Source organism: Tachypleus tridentatus, chromosome 6 (assembly GCF_004210375.1).
Source record: "Tachypleus tridentatus isolate NWPU-2018 chromosome 6, ASM421037v1, whole genome shotgun sequence".
In the NCBI taxonomy this organism is placed as follows: domain Eukaryota; kingdom Metazoa; phylum Arthropoda; class Merostomata; order Xiphosura; family Limulidae; genus Tachypleus; species Tachypleus tridentatus.
Window position 1 is genome coordinate 45,783,939 of NC_134830.1, and position 22,643 is coordinate 45,806,581.

General features: G+C 33.5%; 1 protein-coding gene across 2 annotated transcripts in view; it reads left to right on the forward strand.

Moving 5' to 3' along the window:
* The window catches only part of NO66 (Bifunctional lysine-specific demethylase and histidyl-hydroxylase NO66), a 55,106-nt gene extending 32,958 nt beyond the window's left edge, over nt 1–22,148 (forward strand). For both annotated transcript variants that reach the window (XM_076504389.1, XM_076504390.1), the window contains 5 exons: nt 473–577; nt 17,110–17,251; nt 19,038–19,155; nt 20,957–21,143; nt 22,001–22,148. In XM_076504389.1, the coding sequence (XP_076360504.1) occupies nt 473–577; nt 17,110–17,251; nt 19,038–19,155; nt 20,957–21,143; nt 22,001–22,072 (624 nt within the window). In that variant the 3' untranslated portion in view covers nt 22,073–22,148. The remainder of the gene's footprint in view (nt 1–472; nt 578–17,109; nt 17,252–19,037; nt 19,156–20,956; nt 21,144–22,000) is intronic.
* The last annotated feature ends 495 nt before the right edge of the window (nt 22,149–22,643 follow it).

Below are 22,643 nucleotides of genomic sequence, written 5' to 3' on the forward strand. Positions count from 1 at the left end.
AAAGTTGTTTATGTTATTGAAAAAGTTGAGTTCACAACATTTTTTTATTGCATTATACATTTTAGTTGTTAAAGATAAATATAATTATTTAATATGGTTAGAAAGCAATATATACCCATAAAAAGAAAACTTTAAAATGTGGATTGTTTATCAGATGTTAGAGTGAAATAATGTTAAGAGATTGGTACAAGTTTATAAAATGGTTGATACCTGAAACTCTAAAGCACAACAAAATTTTTTTAATTATTTTGTGTTAGAGTGTCACTTGCTGACAAATCTGTTCAGAATTTTCTCACTGCAGTGAAATCAGTCACTGTGCAACTATATATTCAGTCTTAAATTATTTAATGTATTCAAACAAGTAGAATGTGGAATTATTATATGAGAAGTATTTAATATTTACTTGAACATAGTTATTTCTAACTCTGAAAATGTATCATAAATGGATTGTGTTGTGTTTTTGTTTCTCTAGCTAGTTCCTCAAGCCTTGTCTCTAGCTATTACAGAAGATATTGAATTTAGACATTCTCTTCCACTTGATTACCTGAAACACATGGGTGTTGCCAACTGTGATGTTGTGAGTAAAGAAAAATACAGCATGTTTGTTTCAAAAGATGAGAACACAGTTGAACTTTGCATTTATAATTTCATTTTGTTGACAGTTGATATCATATAGCATTTAGAACTTAAAAGTATCCAATTATAGTTTATTGTTGATTAAATCTCATTATTCTGTTAGAAGAGAGTACAACATTTGATGGTGTATACTGTTTACAGGGTGTTTTCCCTCTAGTTTGTAAGTTCTAAGTAGCTATCTGCAGATAATCTTGTGTAGCCTTTCACAAAAATTGATAAAGAAATTGTTCAATGTTTTTCCATTAAATACTGCCTTGCCAGTTTTTTGGTTTTGTTTTTGTTCTAGTATCATCAGCTACCTCCTTTGTCTCTAGTAGCGAATTTTACATTATGTTTCTTATAATTTGCAACTGTTATCTCTCAGGGAATAATCAGTGGAAAATTCTTTTGCTGTGTTAATTTTTATTAAAAGCACAATTCTCATCACTGATATAATCTGTAAATAAATGTCAAACCAAGGACTGTCTTTTATAGAACCTCCTTTGTATCTAGTAGCTAATTTTACATTGTTTCTTATAATTTGCAACTGTTTTCTCTCAGGATATAATCAGTGGAAAATTTTTTTGTTGTGTTGATTTTTACTGAAAGCATAATTCTCATCACTGGTATCTTATTTCAGTTTGACTCTTTTTTACTATAACTGTCATTCTCAATGTATGTTTATTTACTCTTCTTTTATTACATGTTGGATATTTTATCTCCCAGTTTCTAATAAACAAAACTGCTTACTTCAAGTGCCTGTTTGGGGTGTAATTTATAAAACAAATGTAATTGGAATTTGCTGTTCTCTCAAGACAAAATAACATATGGGTTTTACAGTATAATTGACCATATGTTTGACACTAGTTCAATCGTCATTCTGATTTATTGCTATTGAGGTTTGCATAAGCATTATTGTAAATAATTTTGCTTGTGTAATGCATATTTTAATTTGTCAGTATTTTAAAGAATTGTCATTCTAAAACACCATTCACTGACACTATAGCTATTCTTTGACTTCCAGAGTTTCAGCTTTGCCCATCAAAGCATTGAATTTTTTATCTCACTTGCTCCAGTCTTTTATATCCCACTGAATTGCCATTGATGATATTCTCTAGACCTATATCAGTGTGCCATTTATCCCAGTACTGTATATAAGTACTTAATTCAGATAACGGTAATGCTTTTTCTCAACAAAGTATTAAGATAAGGATTTCTCTGCAAACATGCTGCCATAATGCATATAATTGACTGCAATTTTAGCATCACCTTGTGGGTATTTGTTATGATTGAGATATAATATTAATTATTATTTAAAGAAAAATTTCAACATGATATTTTACAGATGTGTTTGCAGGTTACTGTTTTCAGCACAGTGGATGATTGGCCCTCTTTTAATATCTAGTATTTCAAACATTGTGGAGGGGAGACACTTTTAATGTAGTCTGTTTTTGATACGATCTCTGATGAGATGGTGACGTGGTCTGGGGGCATCCCTCCATGGGTATCTGAGGCCATTTTTGGAGATGATCCAGGGCAGTCTGGAGAGAATTTGAACCCTCTATTTTTTCTGTGATTCAATTTACTAGGTTGACTTCTCGCGAGACAAACTTGGATCAGTTACCTACTGCTCCTTTAATTCAGTTAGTCAAAAGGGATTAGAGGGAATTGCTGGCTCCCCAAAGTCAGTAAAGAATTTGCACTCTGGAGACATTTTGGTGGAAACTTTTTCATCACAACATATCAAACTTCTCTTGAAATCAAGAGCCATTGAGAATATACCCTTTGAGGTTGCTCCCCATGTTATGTTGAAGTCTTCTAGATGAGTTATAGTTGAGAGGGATTTAAAGAACATTCCCACATTGGAATACCTTGCTGATCTCTCTAGCCATGATGTTACTGCAGTGCATCAACTCTTCACTCGTAAAAACGGAACTATGGACCTTACCAGTGTTCTGATATTAACGTTTACATCACCACATCCTCCTGCCACAGTCAAAGCAAATTATCTGAACTGCAAGGTACAGTCTTACATTCCTAAACCTCTCAGATGTTTCCAATGTCAGCGGTTTGTTACTCAAAAATACCATATTGTGATTCTTTGATATGTGCTTGTTGAGATGGTAAAGACCACGATGCTTATGAGTGCAACCTGGAACCACATTGTGTTGACTGTTGTGACCCACACTTTTAATTATAAAGATTAATGCCATCAGTGGAAAACTGCCCCTACAGTTGCAAACGGTCTCTATGTTGATGACTTGCACACCTCATGTCAGTCGTGGAGCATGAGGTTTATTGAGCTGCAGCTACAAACTGTCTTCAATCATTTACTGAAGTGGACCACAGCAAACAGTTTTAACTTTTCTCTCTTGAAAACTGTTTGCATGCACTTTTGCAGTCAATGGGGCATTCACTCTGATCCTGAATTTTGTATTGGTGAAGTTGTTCTTCCCATTGTCTCTGAGGCAAAGTTCTTGGGGCACATCTTTGACTGTAAGCTGACCTTTATTCCACACAAGCAGTTATGAGTCATGTGTACAAGGGCACTGAACATCCTCCATGACCTCTCTTCCACCTCTTGGGGGTTGGATTGATGTTCTGTGCTAAAAATCTATCATACCCTTATTTGATCAAAACTGGCTATGGGTATATGGTCTATGGCTCTGCCAGGACCTCAGGCTTGAAAATGTTGGACCCTGTTCACCATCAGGGGCTATGCACAGGGTCCTTCCCCACTTCTCCAGTCCAGAGTTTGTACATAGTCCCATGAACCCCCTCTATATTTTTGTTATTTGCAACTGTTTTTAATGTATGCTTCAAAACTTCATTCTTTACCACAGCATCCCACATGGGGTTATGTATTTCTTCCAGAGTGGGCCACACCTTTTCATAATAGATAATCTGCCATTGTTCCTTTTAGCTTTCATATTCAGGTGCAGTTGGATGAATTGGGTCTATCTTTGGATGACATAGCAGTATCCACAGATCAACCCATTTCACTATGGGTAATTACTATCCCCAAATGTGATCTTTCTTTGAGTCATTGGGAAAAGGCAGATACTCCTGATTGGGAGTATCACCTTCTATTTGCTGAACATTTTTTGAACCATCTTTCCATTCCCATTTTTACAGATGGTTTGAAATCAGGTGACTCTGTGAGCTCTGCCATGGTTTGCCATGATTTGGTTGTTGCACATAGAATCCCCACTACAGTTTCTGTGTTCACTGCTGAACTGTATGCTATTTCTCTTACCCTGGATCACGTGGAAGATATGCACTACACAAACTTTACTCTTTATACTGATTCTGTTAGCCCTGGAATTGCTTCACATTAGTTCTCTCATCCTATTCTCACTGATATTCAAAACCGACTAGCCCATTTCTTTTTAACATCTATTTCTGTCCAGTTCTTCTGGATACCAGGCTACATTGATATTTGCAGGAAAAAGTTTGCTGACACTTTAGCTAAGTCTGTCTGCTCTGGTGCTATCACTGCTGTGCCTGTTCCATACGTGGACTGTGGTTCTGTATTCAAGGCTAGCTCCATGCCTGTTGGCAGTCGACTTGAAGCGAACATCATGAGAGCAAGCTTTTCCAAATAAAACCCTCTATTTGACTTTGGCCGTCTTATTTCCATAAGGATCGGAAAGAGGATGTTGTTCTAACTAGACTATGCATTGGTCACAGTTTTTTAACTCATCATTTTCTTTTATCTGGAACTGATGCACCAGTGTGTAGTTTGTGTAACAGTCAGATCACAATAAACCACATTTCACTTTCTTGTCATAGTTTTCATTCACAACAACGGCATCATTTTAAGCATGTTTTCTCCCAAGGTTTTTCCATAATGTTAGACAGTGTTATTGGTGATGGTGACATTGTCCACCTTGGTAATGTTTTTAGTTTTTTTAAAGGCCATTAATATTTTTAATGCCATTTAAGTATTTTAAATTATACTTTACACCTTTTTAATGTGGCTCCCTTTTAAAAATTACAGTTCATTTCGTTCAGTTTGAAATTAAGAACTGACCGTAACATTAAGTAACTCGAAACCAGGACTGGAAAGGCCAACTTTAGGTGACTGACGGTAGTTTTTGTATTTATCTGTTAGTCTTCCTGATGAGTTATGATTATTACAGTCATGCTACAGAAAGTCCTTTACAACTTGAATTACTGTAGTTTTTCTCTTGATGTTGTAGACTAGATGTAAACATTGGTTTTATACTATTTATATATTTATTTATTTTTAACTTTGTTTTGTTTTACCTTAATTTCCTTTTATGAATTTTACTGAATTTACTTTTACTTTTTTTAACTCATCATTTTTTTTATCTGGAACTGATGCACCAGTGTGTAGTTTGTGTAACACTCAGATCACAATAAACCACGCTTTACTGTCTTGCCATCGTTACAACTCTCAATGACTACACCATTATAGACATGTTTTGTCCCAAGGCTTCTGCATAACACTGGACAGTGTCATTGGCAATGATGACATTGTTCACCTTACAAATGTTTTTAGTTTTTTAAAGGCCATTAACCTTTTCAACACTATTTAAGCTTTTAATTCATAAATTAGACCTTTTTTTAATATGGTTCTTTTTTAGGAATTAAAGTACAGCTAGTTTGATATGAAATTAGAAAATGGCTATAATGCCAAATAACTCAAAATCAGGACTGGAAAGGCCAACTTCTGGTGACTAACACTGATATTTGAACTTACCCATTAGTCATTCTGGGAAGTTATGATAATTAAAATTATTCTACAGAAAGTCCTTTATAACTTGTATTACTGTAGTTTCTCTCTTACTGCTGTTAACTAGATATAAAAATTGGATTTAATGTTATTTATGTTTTTAATTCAACAATTAAACTTTGTTTTGTGTTACATTGGTCCCTTTTACAAATTTTAATAATTTTACTTTACTTTTAACTTTTTACCAAAAGTTTGGCATAGATAGCCTAGTTGCTTTGTGCCATAAAATGCCAAACCAACCAACCAAACACTACTGTTTCAAGATATTTGTCTTCCTCCAAATTTTGTTGGAAGTTTATCAGCATTCCCAACAACTTGAGGATAAATTGGGTCCTTTATTGATTACTACCTTAGTCTGTTTATTGGCTTGTGCTCATTCTTTGGTTTTCTGACATGATTATAGTTCTGACAATAGGTCTGGTCATTCAGTTCACCTTCTCCATTATCTTCTAAACAAGTGGATTTTCCACCTCCATCAAATTCTTTAAGTTTGGTTCTTTGGTCCAAAGCAAGGTGGAAGTTGTTGGTTAAGGGGGCTGTGGAGAGAGTCAATCCCTTTCTTTGAGATTTTATTCCCAGATATGTGTTGTGTACCAAAAGACTGGAGACCAGCAGCTAATCATCACTTTATTTCGTCTAAACCAATTCTTAGATCCTCCAAGGTTCTCAATCTATAATGGAATTTTTCACCAGGTCATTGGATGACCAAGTTAGATGTTACCTGGACTAGTCTCTGCACCATATGTCTTCTGCAGAGTGGTAAGAGTATTCTCTCATTGCTTTTATGCTTTGAGCCTGTGCACTTAACCATTGTATGGCAACTGGTTACTTATGGCACCATCTTGTAAGTTGCAGAGATGCCAACCATTATGAATAGAGTGTAATCATTACTATTTTGGTGTATACATTATGACTATATGCTCATACAGACAAATATTGGTTAATGTTGCAATTGTTGCAACTCCCAAATTATTATATATTATATAGGCCTATACAATAAAGTGATAAATTGTTCCCCCAGGGTTTGAAAGGGGTGAAACGAAAATTTCTAGTGAGATACAAATAAAAGACATAGTCCAAATGGCCATTTGTGATAATCATGTTTGTGCTTGAAATAATAAAAAAAACATTTGTATCTCTGACGTCTACCAACAGTTTGAGTGCAGTGCTTCTCCATACTTTGTACATGGGGGAATCCATAGTTATGTTATCAGTGCTTGTCAGCTAATCAGCACTCGCACAGATGGGTATTTCTCGTTTTTTAAACATGCTCGCCCTTTCAGCTGTGGGCATGTTATAGTTTGATGGTCAATCCCACTATTCGGTGGTAGAAGAGTAGCCCAAGAGTTGGCAGTGGGTGGTGATGACTAGCTGCCTTCCCTTTAGTCTTATAATGCTAAATTAGGGACAGCTAGCACAGATAGCCCTCGAGTAGCTTTGTGTGAAAATTCAAAACAAACAAACATACAAAGTGGTAAAGAAACACCAATGCGATCATTCACAAGATGGAAAAAAAGAGGTCTTGCTCACCAGATTGTCTTGTTTCTGGCAAACCTAAAAGGATTAAAACTGAATCAAAAATTTAGGAAAGAGTATAGTGCAAAATATCTGGTCATTGCATCAAAAGTCAGTGACAGTCATGCATTATGTACTGTTTGTCACATCGATTTTTCTGTGGCACATGGCGGGATAAACAATTGTTCCAGATATACAAAATTGGCATCTCACCAACAAAAGGCTGAGGCAAAGACAAAAACGACATTTATGAGTAAGAATTCAGAATATGAAACCGTAAATGCAAAAGTGATGCTCATGCAATTCGTCATTGCTCATAATTTACCCCTAGCTGTAGCCAATCATGCAGGACATCTATTCAGAAAAATGTTTCTAGACTCTGATGTAACAAAAAAATATGGCTATGCTAGAACCAAAACTTCAGCCATTGTACAAATGTTGGGTTGTGAAGATGACAAAATGATTTCAAGCATACTTACTAACAGTGTTTACAGTTTAGCCACAGATATGGATGACTCAAAACTGTATCCAGTGGTTGTATGATATCTTGACCCTTTGCTTGGAAAAATTGTTTGTACTCTTGACAATGATGGAATGGAAAGAAGCTTCAACAGGAGAGAATATTTTCAAGCTTTTGGGCCATGAACTGACAGAGAGGAAAATTTCATGGGAAAACTGTCTTAGTTTTTCTTGAGACAATGCCTCAGTTATGTCTGGTATAGGTAAAGGTGTGATGGGACACATCTTATATTCCACAATATTCAATATTGAATATATCAATATTCCACAGAATATTGGACGTGTGGAAGCCATTGACGAAGTATTTTCACTGTAAAAAAGGAAAAACTAAATTCAAAAGCAGCTCAGTCAGGCAGCAAGACTTTCACAGTCAGGATATCCTCTCAGCCACACAGGGACACAGTCAAGACACCCACATAGGGACACAAGACAATAGTCTCCAAAAGCAGACAAAGAAACATTTGATATAACTCAATATATGTTTAGGCAGTCTGACCTTGAACTAAAGAAGAGACAATCAATGAAATAAGAGAAGAAAACGAAAGCTAGCAAGGAAGTAAGCAAGAAAAGTTATGCGCAGAGCAAGTTAGATAAGTTAACAGTTTTTTGGACAACAAAATGAACTTGTTATTTTGTCTTTTTCTTCAGTCTGCAATTCCTCTATTTGAGCAAGCCAATTTGATATTGCAAAGGAAAGAACCTTGCATACACATTATGCATAGAACTTTGATTACACAAGTTAAAAATATACTTGTCAGATACATCAAGCCAGAATATCTTGAAGGCAACATCACTGAACTTGACTACAACAATGAATCCTTACACAAATCTGATGAGGTAGTTTCTATGGAAATGCTGCCAAGGAATACATTGTTAAACATGAAAAGGACCTGGATTTGAAATAGTTGGCATCTCTGCAGTTGGTAGAACAACTCTTCTAGGTTCTCCTTTCAGAAGCCAGTGAGGCTGATTTTTCTCATAAAATTCAAGAAGTTCATTATTTTATCAACTCAATATATTTTCTATCTGGGCACTTTTTCAACCTGTTTTTAAGCTGGGTGCAGCCAACTTCCATCCAGCTCCAGACTATGGAATGACTTTCAGGCTCTTAACGTCTACTGCAGATGATTCTCTATCTCTTCTGGGGATGTGAGCATCTCTCCAATGTCTGATTTCATTGGGATGAGTTCACACATGGTCCTTTATGAACTGCGATCCACTGGATCATACAGTCTTCATAATCAGTTACAATATCTTAGATTTCGAGTTAGATCAGAAATCTAATGAATCTTTCTTCCACATCAATATTCTAAAACTTCTTGCTGTTCAGCTCCTGGCTAGATCTGTTGAAGGGGAAAATCATCAGTATTCATTTAGACAATTTCACAGAAATCCCTTATGTTTCCTGTCAAAGGGTATGTGTTTACTGAAGCTTTGTTTTCGATCTTTGGATATTCTTATCAGTTTTCTGGCTTTCCATATTCCTGGGGTGATGGATTTAATAGCAAATCACCTGTCTTAGCCCAACCAAATGGATGCTCCATTGTGAGATTTTCTGGTGGATTTTCTCTCATTTGAGTATTCCTATGATTGATGCATTTGCCACTCATTGGAACTCTCAACTATAAGCATTTTGATCCCCAAAATTTTGATGCATTTGGTCAAAATTGCATAGGATTTCACTTCTATTATTTTCCCTATTTGTCTGTTACCCCAAGCTCTGACTTGTTCCACTACTTGTTGAGTACTGTTGGTAGCTCCAGCTTGGCCAGTCCAACTATGATTTCCTCTTCTACTGTATCTTCAAGAGTGTCCACTTATGCTACTTCCTTTTGGCCATCTGTGTTGAAGCAACCTCAATCTGACATTCTACAGCCAAACATTCCCAAATTCAAACTTCATCTAGTTATGTAGTCCACCACATGATATCAGGATTTCATGTCTTAAGTTGCTTTGTATTTGCATCAGTCTATTCGTAGGCCCACAATAGTCATTTATTAGTGGAAATGGCACACTGTAACCAGTGGTGTTTCAGGAGGAATTGAATCCTCTTCACCACTTCCCACTTTTTGACAGAGTTGTAACTTCTTCTACTGTTGCTTTATATAATGCAGCTCTATCACCTTTTTGATTTTCTAAAGATTGGAAGGCTTTTGAATCCCCTATGCTATCCAGCCTTCTCAAATTGCATAGAGTCCTTCAATTCAAACAGCCTTTTCAGTTATCTAACTGTGGTATTAAGGTTGTTTTTACATGCTTTGTCTCATCATTCTTTCTACATATCATCTTTCCCTCAAAGTGTTTTTTTTTTTGCTGCTGGCATGTGGGTATTGTAGGTCAAAGTTGTTTGTACTACATTTGCACAGAACTCTATCATTCCACATGTGTACTGCTATACCTTTATAGGCTCTTTATACCTTAGATTCTGACAGCCAGAGAAATCTTTTCTCACCAATTCATCTTCCAGGTATTTCTCACCTTCATGATCAGTCTGACCCAGATCTTTTGTTATGTTCTGTCAGAACCCTTATGTGGCTTGAACTAACCTCTTATGATAGCTAGAAACCAACTACTCATTCATTAGAATCCTTCAATTTTCTGAAACTTATCTCCAGTTACTTTGACAAGATTGCTTTACAGACTGATCCACATTGAATATTTTGGACTTTCTTTGCAGGCTAGGAAACTGCTGAGAGTCCCATCTCCCAGATTGTTCACATTTCTGTCTTTAACTGCCCAATGGAAGACATCATGCAGGCTGGTATATGGACTTTTCTCTCACATTATTTACATGATATGGCAGTTTCTTCTGAGGGTTCTTGACTACCCCCTATGGCAATTTTGATTACATCCACTAGATTATAAGGAGTGCAAGTGCTCTTCTTGTGTCTTACCTTTCCAAGGTTCCTTATCTCTTTCTTTCCACTGGATTCCAATTTGTAGCAAGTGTTGCCCATGTATGCATCCTTCTATCATTACAACTCTGCACTAGCAATGAATTTAACTATACTTACTACCAGATGCAACAGGCTCTGTCAAAGTGAGATGTTCCATAAGACTACCTGAGAGCTCACCAGATGGTATTACCAATTTTGCTGGACTGCCACTTATGGATGATCATGAGTAAAGCTGAAGGATATCCTGCTCATCCCTGCTGATATTTGGATGGAATAAAATGGGGTTGATTTGCCTTTAAAATTTTGGAAACTTGGCTTACATATTGCAGTTTTCCTCAGAACTCTTCAGTGTGCATTACCTAGATTCTATTAATGGAGTTTCTCCATTCCAGAGTTACATGAACCTTTTTTGCACCTCCACTGTTTGCAACTGTATTTACTGTATAGTGCAAAACTTTGATCCTTACAACAGCATCCCATCAGGGGTTGTGTTTTCCTTCCTCAGTGGGCCATGCTTTTTCTGAATAGATGGCCTGCCATTATCCATTTTGGGTTTCATATCCAGGTGCAGTTGGCTGAATCAGGTCTGTTCTTGAATGATTTTGCTGTCTCCACTGGTCAGCCCATCTCACCACATGTTATTACCATCCCCAAATATGACTTTTTTTTGAGTCATCTGAAGAAAGTGGATACTCCTAATTGATAAGAATCAGAAGGAGGAAGTTGTCCTGGCTAGGCTATGCATTTTCTTTTATCTAAGACTGATGCACCAATATGTGGTCTTGTGACACTCAAGTCACAATAGCCCACATTTTATTGTCATGCCATCATTATGTAAGACTGTGAGCGATTGCACCATTTTAGACATATTTTTGCCAAGGGTTCACTCTTGATATTGGACAGTGTAATTGGTGGTGGGGACACTATCTACCTCAGTCATGTTTTTACATTTTTAAGGGCTATTGGCCTTTTTAACTCTAAGTTTTATTTAATTTTTTACTGGTTGTTTGGTGCAGATAACCTAGTTGCTTTGCTCCAGTAAACAATAAACAACCAACCAACAAATCATGGTAAGAGGTTCACTATGTCCTTGTAATTCTGAAAACAAAGCAGTCACATTCATGGTTCTTGGTTAAGCACAGTGTTTTATGTCCTCATCATAATTCCAAGATCAAGTGGAATTCTCCTTGCCTACTTGGTTGGGGAACTGGGATAAATGTTTATTATTCCAGATTAGATGAGTTCTGTTCATTTGGTTAAGTATGGCATATATGATCTCATCATTCTGAGCCTGGTGTTAGTGACTGGGATTGTGTTCATCTCGAAGGAGTGTTAATATTATCTCTAGTAGATGCTTACGTACAGTACTAGGATAGAGGATGCATTTGATGTATATAGAAAGAATATCCCTAAAGGAATTTGAGTGGGGTGTAAAAGACTGGAGCAAATGAGAGAAAAATCCAGTGTTTGGATGGGCAAAACTGGATTCTTTTAGGTAAATATTATTGGAAATACATTTGAAATTTCAATTGAGGAAAATGTTAACTTTTAACACCTGCCACATGAGCCAGCCCAGTATCTTTTATTACTTAACCTAGGATGGTCAACAAAGGGGTCATTCCAGAAACTGGTGATTTTGGGTTATTGCAACAGATCTTGATAATTGAATTCCAGCATAATTTCTACAACATAAAGCTAAATATTAATTAAAATAAAATATGATACAGTGACATATGTATGGATTATACTGTGGTAGACATTATGCCATCCTTCTAATATTCACTCTTCATTTCAGAAATTTTCAAATTAACAATGCTTCTTTGACTTTTACTGTATCAATAGTTTCACAGAATATTGAAACTAATGCCTTTTTATATTGGTATATCTTCAAGTAAGTTATTTTTTCATCTGGACTGGACCCATTTTTTAAATACATTGATAAACCCCTATATTCACAACATCTAGAAAATTTCTAGCATGTTTTGCTTCACACTTACAAGTTAACTTCTCATGTTGGCTGTCATGGTCTTGGGTCTAGTCATGCAATGACTCATTTTTGGATCCACTTCAGTATGTTGGGCTGGCTCATGTAGCAGGTTTTAAGTTGTAGTTGTTTCATATTCTAGCTTGTTTGAAGTGAGTGTTGTAAACCTGTTGTGTTATTATATTTATATAATGTACAAATGTAGAAATTACAGTTAAGAGTTGTTATTTATATTTTTAGTTAAACCTAAAACAAATTGTTTGTAAAGGTCAGGAGAATGCTGAAAAGTCATGCAGTTCATAAACAAATTTTCCAGTACTGGAAATCTTGGAAAATCGGTGTTCTTTATCATGAGGTTTTGGAAGAACCTTTGATAGCCAAACCCCTTACTTGCATATTCCTCTGTTTTTATTGACAATTTGTATTGTTATGATCATCTTAGTTTTGTAAAATAAATGTGTAGAACTGAGTTTACTGAGTGTGTCTTCATGAAATTTAGCAAGCAAAATCTGTTGTACACAAAACATTACAATTTTTATATGAAATATTGTTACGAAGTATTTGTCTAAATATCTGAAGCCTTTATTGAAACACTCTGAATAAAACATGATTTTCATGTTCACAGACAAAAATATCTGGCTCTATGTTTATTTATGCAAAAGTGAAATAACTAATATGTTTTATATAAAAGAGGATATTCTTGTATTGATTATGAATATGTCAAAATTGATTAGCAAAAGAATCCCAAATTTGAGAGGAGAGGGGCTTCTTTGATTGGTGTGATAAACTTGTTGATATTTTAGCAAATTAAGAAGGTTCAAATTTTAAATTTTGATTCTTGTTTTCAAAAGGTTGTGAAATGCACTAAAGTGCTGTACCTAAATGTGATGGATATGGATTGTAATGTATGCAGGCCAAGTGGTGGTTCAGCTTAGTCGTTGGAGCTTCAACTAATGCTAGTTGTTACAGTTATTTATATCAAGTGAAGGTGCAGTAGGCAAATGAAGCACACAAGCATTAACTTGAGGCTTTATAGTGATTCGAAGAATAATTATTTTTCATATACTAACAGTTCACATTCTATATTATATTTATCTAATAGGTTAAATTCTTTTTACTTTAATCAACACTGTTAGCTAAATAGTTACTTACTAGCATTAACTCTATAGTACTTTAATATGATAACTGATGTTTAGGAAAATGGCAATGAAATACTTGCAAAGAGTTCAGGCGAGAAATTGTTGTTAAAGTAGCAGAATGAACTGACACAGAGTCTGGAAGCAGTTCTTTTCTACAGGGAAAAGCACTGACATGGAGTCAAGATACAGTCTTTCTAGCTGCAGAGAACTGACTTTCTTCTTGTTACATGAGGTTTTATTTGATTTTTCCAATGAACAATGCTTAATTGATCAATTGTTTTATAATCTTGTACACAACAAAAACAAATCTGCTTATTCATTGGTTACGGATAGAGACGGTAAATCATCAGCCTCTTATATCTATACCAACATTTTTGATATCAATACTTCATCAAAGTGCTGGCTTGCTTTCTTTTTAGGAAGTTTTAAGCTCAATAATTATCAATCATTTGCCACTTTAGCCCATGCCCCAGCATCTTTAACCTGTCAGAGATTCTTGCTGGTTCCATTTTGTTAATGCAGCATCCATAGCTTGCATAACTCTTACTGACCTTGATAGTGTGAGCTCATTACAGTGTAAACATACAGTGGAAAGTTTCTTAACATGTTTCTCCTTTTGAATCATTGATGTTATATAATCATTTGTTTTGCTTCTGTGCCTATACTCCACTGTATCTCACTTCTTCTCCTTACTTCAGACAATTATTTGAGCTATTTAAAATATCCAGCAATGCCTCAGGTTTTGTTATTATATATAGAAGAGAATTTGTACATGAATATCAAGTTTTAAATACTAAAGGTTTGCTGACCCATAAATAGAACTTAGCAATTAATATACTTGTTAATTAATTAGTTGATAAGCTCATTAGTAGATTACATTTAATTAACTGATCATTCTCATCTGAGATTAACCCTTCTGTGTTTGATATTTTGTACCCTGATTTGACATTGTTAGGACAACTTACAATTAAGTTCCTTTCTTATCCAGAAGTGTTTTACATGTAAATGTATCATATAGGCAAAATAGTATGAAACTGTAACAAGCTGAAAATACCTCTAGTCCCATTCTGTAGGTTCCTCCCAGTTTTTGGAAAAATACTGAAACTACTGAATCTTTGTTGATTGAAATAAATAATCATTAGTTCATAATTTTGATAATAAATCAGGAAATACTAAACATAATAGTTACTATTGAGGTTACTTTTACATGTGTTTAGTTGTAGGAATTGAGTTTAGAATCTTATATGGATAACATTGTATCAAGATGATGTCAAGTACATGATATTTAGGTGTCTTCACTGTAAGAAGGGACAATAAACAGCACATATTGCTTCACTTCAGAGGAACATAAGTTTATTGTGGGTTTAAAATTAGCATTTACATTGTATGCAACAATATTGAAATGAAGTGAGTCAAAAACTTAGTATTGAATCAGAAAAATATCACCTCATGTTGCTTATTTTTATGAATCAGAACATCAGTCTGAGGAAACTTGATATCAGACAGTGTAAAGTCATAATAGCAGTATTTTGATTAGTTACTTGAAATAATAGAAAACTGTAATAATTATAAACACAAACTTTGATTAACTGGTTATTTTACATGGTACTAATTATTGCTCATGAGTAAGCAGTTTAATAACCCTTCTCTACCCACAAGGTTTCCAGTTCTTTGAAAAGTTTTTTGTTAGGTGGTATTGTAGCAGTAAACTGAGAAAGTGCTTAAGAATAATAGTATACGATTGTATCGGAAAATCATGAAATTCACCACATTTGTAATAATTTCTCCAAAAGTACGAGGAGTCCAAGTAATTAACAGTACGAGCTTGAATATTTGCTTGGTTGGCATAGTGATATGTCATGAAGTATATTTATTAGCTAATCATGTTCAAGTTGACATGTTTTCTTATTAGCAATTTGAAATATTTGTGATTTTGATTATTTGCTAAAGATTTTAGTGTTTGGGAGAAAGATGCAAATCTATTATTCGTCATTAAACTAAACTTGTTGGCAACTGAAGTACACTTAGAAGACTGGAAATGGTGAATAATTTGTTAGTGTTTTGTTAAGTAACACATGATGTACTAGGTTGTTTCTTATGTCTTATTTTACTTTGTTGCTTCAGTAAGTACTGTACTGATAGTTAAAAGTGGTAAGTAATCTATGTAAAGGAAGTGCAAATTTAGTCCATTCCATTCAGTGTGGCTTGATGTGAACATGTACATTAATTGATTGATAGAACACCTAAATGTTTGCCATGCACAATGCAAAGTAAGCATACAAAAAAAAGAGGAAGTTAACATTTCTTACTTGCTGTATGTGTCATTACTAGAATCTGATAAAATTTAATTTAGGTGGAATTTGGTTATGTTGAGGTTAGTAAATTAGATCCTTGAAAATCCTGAAATTGATTTTTGATTATTTTGAGCTAGTCATGTTAAAAGCCTTACAGTTTAGTTAGTTTGTTGTTTTCTTTGTACTTTGACTGTGGAAAAGGATGATTTGGCAGAGTGGCTTTAGGTTAAACTCTTATGGCAGTTATGAAACATTCCTTTCTAAATTATTGCATATCTTTACATAAATATGTTTAATAAAACAGTGTATCTTTCCACAAGCATTTTAAAAACAGACTGGAATGAGATAAGCTATTTGTGACTGGTCATAAGTTTTGACACGATTCTTACAAATCAGAGACGTGTACGATGTCAGGACTTATTTCATCAACAAAGGGCGGTTGTGTCACGACAGTGAGGATGCAATAATTCTTTGTGTAAATTAATTAATTAAATTACCATCATCCTTGGATTAACATACCAGCTCGATGGCATTATTTGAAGTGTTTTAACCTGATGGGGTTATTTTCACAAGATACATTGGTATCTTGAATGAAATAATATTTGTTATTAAAAATATATATAATTTTTAGATGTGAATAGCTTTGAACATTGAGAGCAAAACTGGACTTTTTAATAACACTATAAACTGACTGTATAGCATCTCCTTTAGACTTCTTTTCCCAAAAGATGCAAGGTAGTCTCAATATTAGCATCTTCTTTAGACTTCTGTTGCCAGAAGACATAAGGCAGTCTCAATATTAGCTTCTTCTGTAGACTTTTGTTGCCAAAAGACATAGGGTAGTCTCAATATTTTATTAGTTATGTTAAATTATTAATTGATTATTAATGAAAAATTGTTATGAAATGGTAATCCTTAAATATGGATAACCTTAGGTCATAGAGGTCATACTTATAAGTGCTGTTTACTTGATTTGAGATTTGTTATCTAGAATTCAGTTACTTTCAATATTTCTGTAATGTATTAATTCTGTAGGAGAGTCCTGAACGAGATGAGTTCTTAAAGAAAATTCATCATCTTTTCAGCAAGTTAGTACAATTTGCACCCATTGGTCATAGAGGTCATACTTATAAGTGCTGTTTACTTGATTTGAGATTTATTATCTAGAATTCAGTTACTTTCAATATTTTTGTAATGTATTAATTCTGTAGGAGAGTCCTGAACGAGATGAGTTCTTAAAGAAAATTCATTATCTTTTCAGCAAGCTAGTACAATTTGCACCCATTGGTCATAGAGGTCATACTTATAAGTGCTGTTTACTTGATTTGAGATTTGTTATCTAGAATTCAGTTACTTTCAATATTTCTGTAATCTATTAATTCTGTAGGAGAGTCCTGAACGAGATGAGTTCTTAAAGAAAATTCATCATCTTTTCAGCAAGTTAGTACAATTTGCACCCATTGACTCAGCTGTGGATCAAATGGCTAAAACCTTTATTCATGATTGTCTTCCTCCAGTGTTAACAGAAAGTAAGTGAATTTAGTATGTGAAACAATAGAACTTTATGTAAGAGTAGCTTGTGAGGTGAGGTTTCAGCTTCTTTCTCAAGACTTTCACTCATCAGAAATCCGTGTAAGAGATCTAAGGAAATTCAGGATTGTAATTAAATAAGTTTGTGTGTGAAACCTGTAGGATGCTGAACCTCTTGAAGATTGTGTGCTTTGAAATGTGTAATTGAAACTAACATGTACTCTTAAAGTATAGGCTTGAAGCCTTGAAGAGCCACAAAAAAGAAAGAAAATACTGGCAGTTAGTGATGTCAATCAGTTAGTTGTCTCTCTCCCAGTCAGCAGTCAAACTTTAGTGGCAGATGTTGTCAGTACCTTTTTCATAGTAAAGAGCAAGAAAGTTTCAGAAATGTCCAATGCACTAATGATGAGTTTTAACAAAATCTATTTATGTACTCATAATCCACTTTGTTGAATAACATGAACATAGCTTTATTACATGTAGTAGACCCACTAGGTCTACATATATGGTATTGTTATAAGCTTTAGAGTATTTATTGTTGGATAAAATATAATAAAGAATAAATAGATATATCTAAATGAAAACTGTTTTTAGTTGTAATTTGTGTCACATTTCAGGCAGGTGCCCTTCATTAGGCAACAAAACCATGTTACAGTGGATTATCAGTTAGTTGTTTTTATTTTTTATCCAAGGTTTTGTTCTTGTGACCTGTACAACAGTTGTTCAAGAGCGCTTATTATTAGGAATTTTGTACTTTCAACTTAGATACCTGTAAAATATGTTTTCAATGTAAATTTTAAAATTACTCAAATCTCTTTGTAATGGTTGCATCTGAAGTTTCTAAACCAGTGTTTAAGAATAGAGTAGAAAGGTAAAAGGTTTAAAACCTCATCTTGAGTCCCTTCTGCACACGTTTACTGTCAAGTTAAACACTACACAGTTTTACATAACAAGAACTTGCATTATGCATTTCATCAATGAAGTAACTTGTACATTGCTTGTAAAAATATCCTATTGTATTCTGTAACAGTAATTTTTACTTTATTTTAGAGCATTCCTAACTGACAAATATAAAGAATACAGCAGTTCTTTTGGTTGAATGATAGTGATGTAGTAATTGAAATGTTATTTTAGAGCATTCCTAATTGACAAATATAAAGAATACAGCAGTTCTTTTGGTTGAATGATAGTGATGTAGTAATTGAAATGTTATTTTAGAGCATTCCTAACTGACAAATATAAAGAATACAGCAGTTCTTTTGGTTGAATGATAGTGATGTAGTAATTGAAATGTTATTTTAAAGCATTCCTAACTGACAAATATAAAGAATACAACAGTTCTTTTGGTTGAATGATAGTGATGTAGTAATTGAAATGTTAATGTCGTGTATGAGAAGTAAGAATTTGTTGTATATTTGAGTAATGTATGAATGAGGTTGTGTAAATAGTATACTACAAAGTTTTTCTTTTTACTGTAATGCAGACTAACTCTTGGATTTATACCAAAGTAAGTGATATGAAGAGTGGTTATGATATTATGTTTGTGTGAAATGATTATTTAAAAAAAAAAAAGTGTATTTAATACATATTTTATATTTTCTGCCTACACTGTCAATAATGTTAAAACGGTAGGCAAATGTTGGATTTCAGTACTGTAATTTAAAAAAAACGCTTTTTAGCTAAATAGTGAATACATAGTTTGTCATTCTCTTTGGCTTTAACTTTTTAAAATTAATTTTCAATCAGAAAAATTCATCTTATTTTTTCATTGTGTGTTACCTGAAGGAGAGAAGCGATGCAGTATCCATGGGAGTGCTGAAAGATGGGATAATGGTCAAGTGGTTGGAGCTGCAGAACTAGATCCTGATACAGAAATCAAATTCGTTCGACAAGGAGTAATACGGTACTGTAGCAGTTAGAGCATATTTCTAAATAAAGCCTCTTTATAATAATACCTAGGCTTATTTTAAAATGCTATGTAATATTGCAATAGGAGTATTTTTTAATTGTTGTTGTATGGTATATAGATCTCAATGAGTCTTGGTGGAATGGGAAAATTTTTTATTATATTCACAAAAATATTCATAATACTAAAAGTGAGCCATTATTGATCTTTTTTGAGGAAATGATACCTGGGTCCATATGTTAAATTTGTTTATGTTACTTTAATATTGTTGTTGCTAGATAGCTAACTGCTGTGATAATTAAAACATTAATTGCTGTTGTATTTTAAGGTAAAATGGAATAGAATACTACTGTTAAGGGTCACCTCTAATAAATACTAGAGTGTATATCTCATGATAGCAGTCAGTACAAAATGTATCTAGATATTAATGCTGCAGTGTGATACAAATCTAGATACAGAAGTTTTTACCAACAGTTTGTTACAAGGTTTAACACTTGTCTGTAATTTATTATATATATTACTAACATTGTCTTACATAAGTACTTCACACTTTGCAGTGATTTTTTGTCAAATTATCAGGCTTGACTGACTAAATGGCATCTAGTAAGAGAAGTAAAACAAAAAAAATGTATTTGTTTATCTCTTTTGTTACATTACTTTACATGCATTGTTTTTGATAAAAAAAATTGAAGACTCAATACTTGTCTTCCTTTATTCAGTCATTAATTTTTTAGCAAAAATACTTTATTAAAAATTCTAATTTTTTTTCTGTTCAAAAGATGTATTTACTAAAAGCTTGCCAAATTTTGTGAGGTTACATAAGTTGTACAACATTGTATCAGAAGATCTATTGATGTAGTCACATCCTAGCTTAACAATATGATACTAGTATCACTACACCTTTAATAAATACACTTAGTAAGTTTGTAATAAAAAATTGTTCATCAGTAGTGAAAGTAACACAAGATAGCATGGGATGTTGTCATAATTCTCTAATTTACCAACTAATGTATTATCTCAACCCAGTGTCATGAGTAAATCAAGAAATTACTGTTTAATGAATTTTTAAATGACTGTGCTATTTCATTGAGAAAAATAATGTCTCTAAAAGGAGTAATTAAAGACAAACTTGTCTGTAAAATAAAGATTTGAGATACAATATTTTAATATTATAAAGTCAAACATTTTCTCTGAAAAAAGTCTGTTTTCATAATAATTCTTTGTAACTTGGGCTGTTTTCGTTTATATTGCATGTTCAGCTTCATCATAAAATTCTTGAAAAATAAAGTGATGTGTAATGTAAATTCAGAAAATTAGATATTTTTGCTATAATGCATTTTCAACTTTAAACCACACTTGGGAGAATGACTTGCACGTGTGTGTTACATTCTGACATAATAAATTATTTGCTCTAAATCAGAACTTTACAAACTATTTTAATTTGAATTGATATCAGTAAATGGTAACGTAGTTAATTTTGTTGCTAGTAATATAAATTTTTCGTCTTGGTTTGTGATTTTCACAAAAAACAAATAGACTACTTAAAGATGCGACTACTGACAGGTTTTTATTCATTCTTCATTGAATATTTAGCCAGCACCACATTTAATCCTTTATAATATTCTTATGTCCTTTCATATACAAAGTGTAGTTAACTTAAAACTTTATTTACTGGAATAAATGGACATGAGCTATTTTTTTGATGTTACTGTTATTTCTGTAGATTATGAACAGAATATTGCTATAATATTTTAATTGTGCTGTCTCTAAGAGTGTTAGATGTGATTTTGTGATTTAGGCTGGTTATGGAAGAAGAGTACGTTCGATTATACCACACCTTAGAGAATTCTCGTATTTACCATGAGGAGGAACCTCAGTACATAGATATTGGGGGTGAAAGAGCTCCTGCAGTGGAGTTCCTTCTGCACAGTTACCCAGAGTATGTTAGTATTGATGCCTTGCCTCTACCAACATTGGAAGAAAAGGTGAGTGTTGATGTTGTATTCACAGCTTATTTAATAATGAAACTAAATCGATTTCTTAATAAATGGAAAATGACACTTTTGTCACCAGGTGGGAGTGAGAATTTTTTCTAGTTTTGTAGATTATTACTTTTTTTTCTTTAGTGGAATGTTTTTTTATAACATAAAAAATATATAGGGCATTTTATCTCTAAAAGGCTTAAATGTAATATTTTCAACTAGATTTTGGTTCTGTTGCTGGAATTCTAAACTTTTGCAATACCACAAATAATAGTATATTATTACAGTTGTAAACAAGTGTGACACTTGTTATTTCAACTTTTTAATTCTTAAAGTTACCCTATCAAATAGTAATTATCACAAAAAAAATGAATGTTGTTGTGGAAAATAGGTTCACTGGAAATTAGGTAGAGAAGAGTAGTTTCCATAAAAACAGTAAATACTTTCTAACTTACAGACTGTTTTCTTCTTTATTCTTTTTACTATCCTGAAAGGGGAACAAATGCTGCTTGGAGGGGTCACCATTATACAGCAGTGTGTTTTCTGTCAGTCAGTCAGTGTTTGTTTTTTTCATCATGCCAAAAAGTATACTGAGGGGAACCTCATATATACTGTCCCATAACAAGTACAAACAAGTATGGAAATAGCAGATGACTATTTATTTTTGGAAACATCTTTAATCCTGTTGTTATTGGTTATTGGTCAAAGGTCATATCGTGTTTGTTAACTTACATTCAAAGTTTCAGTGAACTACTATTTATGAATTTATGTCAATAAGTATTGTATCAAACTGTAGGATATAATTCAGATTTTAGTATTATGCATTATTGAGGACTCATCTTTAAATGTCTGTATTCCAGATGGATCTTGCCTCTCTTTTATATGATAAAGGACTTCTTGTTACACGTGAACCTCTGCCTGAAAACGACTGATTCTTTTGCTTTGTAGCAGAATAATTTGAGTTATTGGTCTGAAGTGATTAAAATTTCAAGTGATTAAAACTATAAATTCTCTTAGTTTTATTTCAGTGTGTTTTTGTTTCTTATGTTCCAAAATTTGCATAATGACTTGCAACTTAACCTGGATAAACCAATCATTATATTCCAGTACTATTCTATTGTGTTATTAACACATATGTGAATTGTACCTTAAAAATGCTAGGTGTTTCTGTGAATTATAGGTGAATTTTGCTGGAAAAGAAGGATTAGGAATTTTCACAAGAGGTTAAATGGAGTATTTAATTACACCAGATAAATGTTCACATTGTATACGCATTTTACAATACAACTGAGAGAAGTGAAAACCAGAAATTAATCAATGAGATATATGGAAATGGAAATATTACTGCAAATTTTTCAGTGAAAAATGATATTCAGAGGAAAAAAATAATCTCTGAAAATTCAGCTTTGTTAACAGTTCTAATTGAAAAATATGGATCGAACTGCAAAACTGAAGTTAGTGTTGGTGATGTAAGACATTAATGAAGAAACCTTAGACTTATGA